Source organism: Entelurus aequoreus, linkage group LG03, assembly GCF_033978785.1.
Source record: "Entelurus aequoreus isolate RoL-2023_Sb linkage group LG03, RoL_Eaeq_v1.1, whole genome shotgun sequence".
Classification (NCBI taxonomy): Eukaryota; Metazoa; Chordata; class Actinopteri; order Syngnathiformes; family Syngnathidae; genus Entelurus; species Entelurus aequoreus.
Window position 1 is genome coordinate 37,803,702 of NC_084733.1, and position 12,558 is coordinate 37,816,259.

At 38.7% G+C, this 12,558-nt stretch overlaps 1 protein-coding gene across 2 annotated transcripts; it reads left to right on the top strand.

Annotated features, from left to right (window-relative positions):
- The first annotated feature begins 7,938 nt into the window (after positions 1-7,938).
- Positions 7,939-12,360, top strand: odc1 (ornithine decarboxylase 1). Of its 2 annotated transcripts, none has more exons than XM_062041756.1 (11): positions 7,939-8,093; positions 8,902-9,052; positions 9,145-9,281; positions 9,356-9,529; positions 9,616-9,788; positions 9,877-10,093; positions 10,748-10,831; positions 10,899-11,064; positions 11,145-11,260; positions 11,325-11,539; positions 11,611-12,360. In XM_062041756.1, the coding sequence occupies exons 3-11, from the start codon at positions 9,180-9,182 to the stop codon at positions 11,744-11,746; spliced, it is 1,383 nt and encodes a 460-aa protein (XP_061897740.1). In that variant the 5' UTR covers positions 7,939-8,093; positions 8,902-9,052; positions 9,145-9,179; the 3' UTR covers positions 11,747-12,360. The 2 variants fall into 2 exon arrangements, with proteins under 2 accessions (XP_061897740.1, XP_061897741.1); XM_062041757.1 differs by having other exon boundaries at positions 11,148-11,260.
- The last annotated feature ends 198 nt before the right edge of the window (positions 12,361-12,558 follow it).

Consider the following 12,558-nt stretch of genomic DNA (forward strand, 5'->3'; position numbering starts at 1 on the left):
GCCCTGTAAGATTTGACCAAAACATCTGGTGTCTCGCTCGATAGCTTGTTAGCTAATAGCTAGCAATTAGATGGCTAGTTAGAGGTTAGCAAAGTTAGAAAGACAAACTTTGTTTGTTTGGGTGTGAAGGACAGTGCTGAGAAGAACCAGAGAATATTCACTGAATTAAATAAATATGGGAAAATATGACAAAAGTGTGCGTGTACAGCCGACTTGGCAAGGCAGGACTATCAGAATAATGAGTCAATAACGCCAGCCAAGGATGTTAAAATACTTACCCATGAAAATATGGAGAAGCTGCTGATGGTGTGTTTGACGGACAAAGCAACTTGCTGGAGATACTGTACAATAGAAGTCCGCTCTCCAAGGTAAAGGGTGTAGATTATTATTACATTACTTCATAAAACTACTGTTGTTCTATAGATACAATAGTCGTTATCAAGAAGTTTGTTTTTCTTATTAAAAAGCATGTTACACGTTAAAATTGTGGTGCTTTTAGGGTGGCTCTGAATGGGAAAATTCAATGTCAATCTATTTCAACAGGGAATATAGATTTCAGATTAGAGTATTTTGGGTAATGAGCTCCGTCACAGAACCAATTCATCTTGTAGCCAAAGCACCACTGTACTTTTTAAAAGCACCTTGATTTGTGGCATATCTACGTATTAAGCTTAGGAAATTTAAATTGCCAAATGAATCCATGCATGCAATCTATCTACCTCTTATCCTGTTCAGGGGTTGCTGGGAGCTAAAGTCTATCCCAGCTGACAAAAGGCACGCCGCCTGTTAATTGCAGGGCACAAGGCCGGCTCCTGGCATAAACCCCCTATGCTGTTGTTCCGGATGCTGAGCACATTCAAGTCCATGTATATGCACATTATTTATATTTTCAATGACTAGTGACATATGGAGTAACTTATAAAATTTAACTCTACTAATAGCATTACAAGCCGAAATACGGGCCACAAAAAGCCAAGAATCTGGCACTGATAGTGACTAACATCTAGGGATGTAACTGTATCAAAATCTCACTGTATGATATTATCACAGTATTAAAGCCACGGTATGATATTATTGTGGTATATGTCCCCAAAAAAAAGATGCCATAGTGTGTAAAATGAAGTGGCAGAAATGTTTAGGATCAACACTTTTACTGTGATTGAACACAAACATAATGCTCAAATGTTCAAATCATATTTATTACAAAAAAGATGTACTTTAAAGTGCAAACAATTGTGCAGGAACAACTGTTTCAGGCAAAGCGACAATGTAAACATCAAGTGTAAAAAAATGTTGTTCAGCTTAGTGTCTTTCAACTTTCTGAGAAGCAGTGTCCTCCACAGTGGACATATTTATATCTGTTCGGAAAATGTGGTTTCTCTGAAAAGCTAAGCTTCAAATATATTTTCTGGGTGACAGTTTATGAGGCGGCGACTTGTCCAAGGTGTACCCTGCCTTCCGCCCAAGTGCAGCTGGATAGGTTCCAGCTGCACTTGGGCATATGATTCCCTTTCGTCCTGTAGTTGCCAAATCTAAATTTACATATTGCATTAAATCCAAGGCAAGTATAAACTGGCTTAGGTTTGTCATCATTTGTCAACAGTGCACACATCTGATGCACGATCAATTGACAGTATCAGCACTGGTCAGTTGGTTTTTGATTCAAGTCTGGTTACAACATGCCTGAAATAATGCACGAGACGGTCTCCATTCAAACCCTTTTTTTATTGTTGAAGTATAGTATTACGTGGTATTCAATGCAGTCTAACTTTTACCTTTTGTTTCTATTATTTTTCTTGTATTGTTAATTTAATCCTGCAAGAAAAAACTGCCATTACTGTTTGAAAGGAGCTGTATAAATAAAGTATAAGCAGACTAAAATCTGTGAACACAAATGCACTGATTCAGCAATATATCCTTGGTATTCATGGTAGTGCCCACTGATGTGTTTTTGTGTGGGTGTGTAATTACAATCATCATCCTTGTCTTTTGTGAGTCCTTGCAAAAGCAAGGTCAAGTCACAGTGTTCCACAGCAGCAATAACAGGAAGACCACACAGGGAAAGTTTTAGACATTACAAATGGAGAATCCTAAAAAAGAAGGACTAAGAACGTTCTGAGTTGAATCATTTATATAATTAACTATTGTCTTGTGATTTGGACCAAGCATACCAAAAAATGCGCTGCAAATTAATTAAATGTTAGCTAATTTCCTGTCTGGCAGGCGTAGAGCTGCACAATTCACAGTGAGCGCAAGACTACAAGGACATCATCAATGTGCATATATATCTAGAGAGCATGTATTGTATTCACTTTTAAACCTGTGATTTATAGTTTCACATTACTTTAATTCAAAATATGTTTTTGCATAGGAAATTCTTCTTGTATAGTACCATATGTCTCAGCCAGAAATCTGCGTGTGATACCCAGAGCCCCAAAAAAGTCTCCAGCTTTAGAGCGTTTTCTATTCGGGCTCCAGTACTCTGGAATGCCCTACCGGTAACAGTTAGAGATGCTACCTCAGTAAAAGCATTTAAGTCCCATCTTAAAACTCATTTGTATTCTCTAGCCTTTAAATATACCCTTTTTTAGACCAATTGATCTGCTGTCTCTCTTTTCTGTGGCCCCTCTCCTGCCTGGAGAGGTTATCAGGGGACCACGGATCAACCTCCACAGATGAGGCGTTAGCTGTTCAAAGTCGGGACTAAGTATGGACCACTCCTCTTTGCACCAGTTGGTGACGTCTCTGCGTTGCTGATTTGTCTCCATTCAAGATGATCCCCTGCTGGTCTCCCAATGGACTGGACTTTCACATGAAGTCGTGACCCAGGTTGACCACTCAATATGCATGAGTCGGTGACGTTTCTGCGCCCCGACTTGACAACATGCAAGAGGATCCCCTGCTGGCCCCTTTATGAACTGGACTCTCACATTATTAACTGTATCCACTCGGCATCCATTGCACCGGTCACCCAGAGGGGGGATCCCCACATCTGCAGTCCCTTCCAAGGTTTCTCGTTGTTCCCATTGGGTTGAGTTTTTCTTGCCCTAATGTAGGATCTGAGCCGAGGATGTCGTGACTTGTGCAACCCTTTGAGACGTTTGTGATTAAGGGCTATATATGTAAACTTTGATTGATTGATTGATTGATTCTAGTGCAAAAAACAGACATTTATCTTGATGGTGGCCGACGCTCGAAAGCACATGTGATGTCTTTGTTGATGACCCTGTGCATAGGTTGAGTCACACACACCAATTGTGGCTTTTTTCAACAGTACCAATAATAATTAAATTATTCATAATTCAACTATCAGCATCAGATTAAAGTGTATATTGTCAGCTTTAAGAGTTTGCACAAAATATGACATTTTAACATTTTAATCGATGCGTTACCGATTATACTCAACGGTATCAGTTTTTGGTACATTTGTTAGTGTTCAAATCAAATAATCAATCAAAGTTTACTTACATATCCCTTAATCACAAATGTCTGAAAGGCTGCACAAGCCACAACGACATCCTTGGCTCAGATCCCAGACCATGGCAAGAAAAAACTCAACCCAATGGGCAATATGAGAAACCTTGGAAGGGACCGCAGATGTGAGGATCCCTCCCTGGGTGACCGGTGCAATAGATGCAGAGTGGATACAGTTAATGATGTGAGAGTCCAGTCCAATGTGTTAATAAATATTAATTATTTTAAAAAAAATCTCAACTTTTTTATTCAACATTAAACACTGAGCAGGGCTGTCTAAGTTGTTATCCTTTGCCTTACACTTCTGTGTCTCATTTGCATGTACTGTACTGTAATATATACGAGAGATTCTTTGGGCACCACGCGATTCGATTTGATTCTTGGGGGTAACTATTTGGTCCACAATCGATTCTCGATTCAAAAGGATTCTCGATTCAAAATCAACATTTTTCAATAACATTGTGTGCCAGTTCTATGATTAACTACGTTCCTCCATAAAATACATAAATAGCTGTGATACATTTATATATTACTTAAAAGAGAACTGATTTTTTGTAATATAATGCAAGAGAAGTATCCAACACTTTTCTAAATAAATATGTACAGCAGATTTGGGCATCTACATCAACATAATGATTTGCCTGAATGACTGGACAGGACATAATTGTAAACATGACCAATAGGGTTCGAAAGGTCACGTGACTTTGCAATGCTTTGTGGGGGCTGGGTAGCCATTGTTGCTGGACAAAGTTTTTGCTTATGTAACTGTACTCAACCAGCAGTATTGTGAGAGAGAGCAACAACCAAGATTAAAATGGGTCGTACCAAAGAAAAAAATCTTGGGACTGTACCGAAGCAAACTGGGCCCTGTTCCAAAGGCTCACCACTTTAAAAGTTAGGTAAAATTATTGGAACTGATCTGTATAAGCTCATCCAATAGACAACATTTGAGCAAGCTGCCGAACGTGTCCTGTATCTCGGTTGTCAACGGGGTCAGTTTTTTTCAGACGAAACATTTTGGAATGTAAACCAACTTTGAGCGTGTGCAAGACCTCGAAATTTTACATCAGAAAGAGAAGATTGTCATCCTTTCAGAGGTAAGTCAACATGACTTGTCACCGTGTGATGTCTCCTGGAGAAATTTGATTTAAACTAAATATATTTCAATTCTGAAATACACTGTGCATTAATGTGGAAAATATTTAAAGTCTTCTCAGTTATTGATCTATGAATAGGGGTCTTGCTTTTTTCCCCAAATACTGTACATTGTTCATAACCTGCAGCTAGCTCAGCTTAGCTAATGCTAACATGCTGCGTAATGCTACCTGTGAAACAGAATAAAATATGCTTTGATTCAAACTTACCAGTGTGAAAATGCTGTGAACACCCCGCGACCCCGAAGGGAATAAGCGGTAGAAAATGGATGGACACCAACATGTACCAGGTGATGGCGTTAAAAGTAATGTTTGATCGTCTAAAGGCTGCTATCCAGGCTATTCATCGTCTCTTTATTAGCTTTGCTCCTGCGGTGGAAATGTATTTTGTGAAGTGATCATGACAACAGTTGTAGCAGTTAATGATTTTGCACGTCCATGCAATGTATTGAACTTGTTAAAGAAAAGAACCAAACTTTAGGGCACAGTCCTGCATTCAGCCATGCAACTAAGCTATTGAGAGGCAGTCCGGCTGAGTCCGCTCTGGGTGCTCGACTGCTTGTTTCCTGGCCAAGTGCATGAGCAGATGCTGAAGCTGTAACTGGACAGGATGTTACATGCAAAAAATGTATCGAAATATGGCACTTATTGATTTGACATAAATTGGTACCTGGTAGTACTGACAGACTTCGACCTGGACATATAAAAGTACCCATCCGTAAGCATTAATCAATTTCCTGCATAGTAGAAAATAGAAGCATTTGCACTAGTAATTCATAGACGCCAATAATTCACTTGTCTTGCTACCTTATCTTTTGTATTCAGTGTATGAAAACCATGCACTATCAGCTTCAGATTATTTACCTTCAAAAAGTATTGAGTTGTTTTCACAGTACGTCCCATCGCTATCTTATTTGGCGGAATGTGAGCAGAGATACATTCCCATACACGTCACAATTCTTTTTGCTACTTCCGTCAACATATTGTCATTAATAAACACCCGTGGTCGGACTCAATGTATTGTACAATGCCTGTTTACTATGCTTATCTATTAATATTGCAGAGTCCAATACAAATAATACATGCACTTACAGGTAAGGATCACCTGTTTGACATGATCACCTGTGTTGACAGCTTGCTATCTGAGTCATTGTGTGATCTCATCAGCTGGTCAAGAACCTCTAAGTGAGAATGAGTGTTGCAAGCCAAAGCAGATCATGGACAGTGACAGCTGTCACGCGGAGCCAATAGAAGGTTGTAATCTGCCAGCATTCGTCAACCAGATTGACCTGAATGTTAACAACATCGTATTCTGCAATTAGTCACGGTTTAGTGGTTAAATAAGTGAGGATTCTTTATTTCCATGCTTTTCTTTCTAATATTACCAACAATTACTATGTGTAACTCGATGGGACTGACAACCTGGTATAACTACTCAATGTACAGTATGTGTAAAATGTAAATACTGCTCAATTTGAGTTGAAACTGTTAAGAGGTCATTTATTAAAAGTTAATAATAAACATATATGCATCCTTTCAGTTTGTTTTTTATTTTGGTCTAAATATTAAAAAAAACACATCTCAGTTTGATGCTGATTAACTTGCTTTGAAACTGTAACTGTTTGTTTTCCCAACTTTGTTGTAAATTCATCAATAATATGTAATTATAAACAATGCAAAACTTGAATGGTTTAGCTCAGGCATCAAAGGCAAAATGTGCATGAATGTTTATGCCTTTTTCACAGGAATAGCCACCAGCAATTTATCTAGCTAATACTTTATTACTTAAACAAAAAAAAAGTTTGTTTTATAATAATAATTTGTGAAAAATGTTTGCTTACTGTAGAAAATTTGTGTCAAACTCGTTTTCATTGAGGCCACCTTGCAGATATGGCTGCTCTCAGAGGGCCGCTTGTTACAGTGACTGTATATGAATCATGATGCATAATCGCCTCATTATGTTATTACTCAATTCCGCAATGGATTTGATTGTTTTATTTGTTTACATGCAAATTGATGTATAACGTACTTGTTTTTAAAATCATAGTCAAGGGGGACGACGTTTATTCTAACAAAAACATGTTTGAAATATATAATAATGATACAGGGGTGTCGCAACTTTCTTCAACAACATACTAAAAAGTCACATTTTGATATCTTCTAATATTAATTTTTAAAAAAACAAACAGACATTATATATATTTAAAGACAAAACTTAGTATCAATTGTGTTATAGGTGACAAAATGTAGTATTATTAATTATTACATGGGTAAAAAAAAAAAAAAAAAGTTTAAAAAAAACAAACCCAATAAGAATGTAATGAGAAATAGTTGAAATGTTGATACTTATATACGTATGTAGTATATATAGGATTATCATAACACTTTTAACACAAAGCTGACTCTATGTTTTGTCTTTAAATACTGGATGTATAGTATCTGTTTATATATATCTCTATCTAACCAAAATGATCCATTGCATCACAATTTTTTAAATTATTTTTTTTAAATAAATGTACTTTTTTGTTTTTATCCGACAATATGCTGCGGGCTGCGCTTTGGACACCCCTGTGTCAATATAATGTTTTTTGCATGGTCAGATCTTTCTCAAGTTTAGAAGACATGCAATTGTTTGCAGTACATGTAATTTGTCTGTCAAAATTGAACAAATAAACGTAATGGGTAAAAAAGATGAAGTCCTTGATAGATGCACATTAATTTCCAGGCTTTCGTAGGCCACGTAAAACCATGTGGCGGGCCAGATCTGACCCCTGGGCCTTGAGTTTGACACATGTGCTGTAGTGCCACACGTTGAAGCACTAACAAAAAGTTATAGAAATATGAAAAATAAAAGAGTCATGTTTTCTTCTATAATGCTAAAAATGTTCAACTGTATGCTGATTTGAACTCATGTTTCAACAATTATCTGAGACATCTGCGGATAAAATAATACAAAAGAAAGGACATTTAAATCGTTTTATTTGACATTTAATGTGGTCATCAAAAGTGTGGGACAAGAAAATTTGAATTTTAAGGGGTAGACCAGTGCAATTTCTTAAAGAACTACTTATTTCGTACATTAATTATATGAAATTAAAAGGCTGTGTGACGTAAAATGTCCTACATTTTATGTTGTAGTTTTCCACGCAAAGCACAAATTAAGAAAAACATAATAATAATAATAATAATCATAGCGTTACTTTTGAAACTTCTTGTCAATGCAGGATGGGGGACAAGCCCAAACCGGTTCTTACGTGGATGCGAGGCCGGTTTCAGCTGGCTACGTTGCCATGACAACTCGCTCTCTATAAATGGAGCCCGGGACGCTCGCCGCCTCCACTACAGTCCTTCAACCCAGCAGAGTTGTAGCATAGCCAACTTTGGCTCCATTTTCTCAACAAATTGCATTTTTTTCACCCCAGCGTTTGAGTCTAATGGACACACACTTTGTAAATGCTTTTTAAGGTAAGATTTTGACTTTTTACCGGGTTTTGTGCTGTAGGCACACGGTATTAGCGAGCCATAACCCGAGGGAATGGATTGCCAGAAACACGTCGGTGTTTTTGGTAGTTAATTTACATTTTAAAGTTTTATTAATGGTTCAAATTGAAGTGAATGCGTTTCTAGTAGCAGGCGGTTAGTTGCTAGATAGTCGCATTGTGTACGAACAAACATGGCTAAATTAGCCTCTTCGCTTTAAGTTGAAAATAGCGTCTCGATATTGATTTTTTGTTGTTAATGTTCTAAGTTTTTCTAGAGCAGGCTGTGTAAATGTGTGAATCATCGCTACCGTTAGGTCACCTCATGGCAGAAGAAATGCGAAAACGGAACCGGCAAAATGACTTTTGCGTAATTTGATTGGTTCATTTTGATGCCACTCTCTTAAAAGGAAGGCGTGTCTACCCAGTGATTGGAGGAAATGCGTCGTGGGCGGGCACTCCTTTTTAAGGGTTTTGCGCATATGGGCGCATATGGTGTCAAGTTTTCCTGACACGTGAGCTTTGCTAACGTTATTTATATTACACAATAGATGAAAGAACTTAAAGGCAAACGTGACGTAAATTATTTAACTCGTAAAAAGTAGCATATTTTTTTGGGGGGGGGGGGGGTGGAGGTTAAATGTTTATATTTCATACTCAACATTTGATCAAGCAAAAAAAAAAAAAAAACACTTTGGTCTTTAGACCAAATGTTTATTTTAGAATAAAGGGATTTTTAGTTTTCAATATTCATACAATGCTGCTACACTGTAATAATTTGACTTGTCTATCAGAATCAACACTCCAGGAGAACACGCGCTGTCTGCTCAACAGGCCCTGGCCTTGAGGCTTATCTAAAAGGGTTTAACTTCACTGGTGAGCCACCTTGGATATCCTGCACCTGAAGAACTGTGACATAAAACATTCCATCTCTTTTGTATCCCAGTGAGTGGCACTTTGCGTCTTTCCTTCGACTATAATCTAACTTCATTCACATACACGATGCTGAACATGTCTCGGGTGCAACACTTTTTCAGTTTCGAAGTGACCAATCAAAGGACTTCTTGTGACCATGAATACACCAACTTCTGTCGAGTGTAATTTATCTTTCTTGGAGGAAGGATTTTCTGCAAGGGATATTGTAGAGCAGAAGATCAATGAGTCATCAATGACGGTAAGCTTTAGGGCTGCCTTTGTTTATTAAGTTTTTTATGATTGTTTGTGTTAAACTGGTGCTACCTCTTGAAGGATGACCGGGATGCCTTCTATGTGTGTGACCTGGGAGACGTCTTAAAGAAGCACCTGCGCTGGGCACGGGCGCTTCCTCGAGTGTCTCCTTTCTACGCTGTGAAATGCAATGACAGCAGGGCTGTTTTGATGACACTGGCCTCTCTGGGAACTGGTTTTGACTGTGCAAGCAAGGTAATTGTTGAGCGGGAGAAATCCCAATGGACTGTTTGCTCTGAGAATAGCAGCATCTGAAACACACTTGTATTGGTCCCCTCTAGACTGAGATTCAGCTGGTTCAGTCCCTCGGAGTGGATCCCAGCAGAATCATCTATGCCAACCCATGCAAGCAGCTTTCTCAGATCAAGTATGCGTCCGCCCACGGAGTTCAGATGATGACCTTTGACAGTGAGGTGGAGCTGATGAAAGTGGCTCGCTGTCACGACAACGCCAAGTACGGTGTCTCCTAACAGTCACATTATAGCAGTTTGTGCTTCATTTGTATTGTCCTCTTAAAGCTATATGCTCTTCTTTTTGTCCAGGCTGGTGCTGCGTATAGCTACAGATGACTCGAAGGCAGTGTGTCGCCTGAGTATTAAGTTTGGGGCCCAACTTAAATCTTGTCGTGGCCTACTGGAGCGGGCTAAGGAACTGGGGCTTGAAGTGATCGGTGTTAGCTTCCATGTTGGCAGCGGATGCACGGACTCTGCGGCCTTCACGCAGGCCATTGCAGATGCCCACTGTGTCTTTGATATGGGGGTGAGTAAACTATAAGGAATAAAGACACTTACCACATTTGGTATATAATCTTGAGTGTTGTAAACTATAGTGAGGGATGTCAAATATTATATTTCGTCCCTTGTAAATTGCCAGCCTCAAGCATTATCTTTTGTAAAAGCAACATTTTTATTTATTTATATTTTTGTAGAAAGTATCAAGTAACAAAGTCCTCTGGATCATCCAATTTACTGTCATGCCTGTAATTTTAGGAATTAATGAATGAATGCTGCCGCCAAAACACATCACTACTTTGAAAGCGTTCATCTGTCAAAAGGGTTTTGTTTTCATACTTTCATACTGTTTTCAGAAATTTCACTTGATCAAACTTTTTCTACTATTGCACACTGAAAAATCATACAAATAAATGCTTTCATGCCTTAAGGTTAGTGTTTTTCCATACTTTCCATTGTTCTTTTTGATTAATTTCACTTGATCAAACATGTTCTAACATTCTACACACTACAAAATATTAAAAGTATGTACTATGATTTCTACTCGTATCATATTGGATTTATCGCAGTATCGGTCAACACTCAAGGCTCCAATATCTGTATCATACGCATTAGGTTGTCTGATTTAATATATGTTAACGTATCTGAATTGTTGTAGTTAAAACAAACTACCTCTCATTAGGTGGATCTGGGCTTCGACATGAAACTTTTAGACATCGGAGGAGGTTTCCCTGGTTCAGAAGACACTGAACTCAAATTTGAAGAGGTAGCTTTTTCGTTTATCTGCTGGTTTGGGAATGTTTGTTTACTGATCACTCTGCCTTTTTATATAGATTACAGCAGTAATCAACTTAGCACTGGAAAAATATTTTCCTGCTGACAGCGGTGTGAGGATCATTGCTGAGCCAGGTCGCTTTTATGTGGCCTCTGCGTACACCTTGGTTGTCAACATAATTGCCAAGAAGGTGCTCATGGATGATGATGACACAGCCTCTGATGGTCAGAACCAGTTTGTTCACATTTTAGAAAAGAAAAAACTGTAGTTGTGATTCCACAGTATTTTAATGCTTTCAAAACAGAAGAAGATGAAGGGATCTGTGACAGGAGCCTGATGTACTATGTCAACGATGGAGTGTATGGATCCTTCAACTGTATTCTCTACGACCATGCGCATTGTCTGCCAACACTGCACAAAGTAAGCAAAAATATCTTACCTTGTTGACGAGGAAAAGTCTAACCTCCATGTCATCTTCCAATAGAAACCCAAACCGGACGAAGCCATGTATCCTTGCAGTATATGGGGCCCAACATGTGATGGTCTCGATCGCATTGTTGAGCAGTGCAACCTGCCAGACATGCATGTGGGCGATTGGCTAGTCTTTGAAAACATGGGCGCCTACACTGTGGCTGCCTCCTCCACCTTCAATGGTTTCGAAAAGCCTGACATTTATTACGTCATTTCACGCTCAGCCTGGTGAGTAGCTGAGTGTTAAAGCACGGCTTGATTCCACCTGTAGGTGCTAACTTTGTGTGGTCCGTTTCTAGGCAACATGTGCAGCAGATCTGCTCCCTGGGCCTACCGGCCTCTATGGAGCCCTGCTTGCTTGAGGTTCCAGCTTGCTGTGGAAGAGCGAGCAACCTTGAGATGCCAGCTAAGCCCCCTCAGACCCCTGTTATTTAAAAATATCACAATTGATCAAGCATTCTTTGTCAGTGACAAGAGCTTGTTTGTTTTGTGACACATCTTGGCCAGTAACCTGGAGAAAGAGAGGGGTGTATTGTTGCACACATTTAATTTGGTGTTTAGGTATGATTTCATAGAAGAATGGCTGCTACACAGTATTATTTTTTTTTTAATGTTTCATCATCTTCACTTCGCAACAGAACCATACGTATTTTAACCCTGTATTCTGACTGAAGTACTATTTTTCTAATTTGTAAATGGAGTAATTGACACTTCAATTCATTCAACATTACAAATATAATACTAATGTTTCTTAGTGTTAAACTCCTTCTCCATGTTTCCCATGCAATTCATGTGACTTCACTTTGTGTACTCCAGAAGTACGGCACCCTGTTTAAAACAAAACTTTAAGGTTACCACTAATCCACTGGGACTCAAAACACTGCCCCGCCCCCTTTCCCCGTCATCGTAGCCTACAGAAGGCAAAAGGTTTATTTGCAGAAAGCTGTGTTTAAACTACATTGAAAAAGATGGGATTGCAATATCATGAGTTTTCCTATGGAAACTTTCTGAAGTTTTGTATTTTTTTAATAAAGTGGTGCAGAGCTGTTTTTTTTTTTTTGTGAGATTTTTTGACTACAATGTGGTGTCAAGGGCTGAGTACATACACTTTAGTAGCTTCATCTAGTGTGTGTAGAAAGTACTGTATGAATTCTACTGTGCCAAATGGGCTGCCTGTCCCTTACAGTTAAACATTGTAAGTGCTTGCATTTACACAGGAAAGTAATTGCAACGTAATATTTTGACAG

Coding starts and splice junctions, on each gene's coding strand:
- odc1 (XM_062041756.1), top strand. CDS start 9,180: ATGAATACACCAACTTCTGTCGAGTGTAATTTATCTTTCTTGGAGGAA. Junction 9,530..9,615: donor GTTTTGACTGTGCAAGCAAG/GTAATTGTTGAG, acceptor GGTCCCCTCTAG/ACTGAGATTCAGCTGGTTCA. Junction 11,261..11,324: donor GTCTGCCAACACTGCACAAA/GTAAGCAAAAAT, acceptor ATCTTCCAATAG/AAACCCAAACCGGACGAAGC.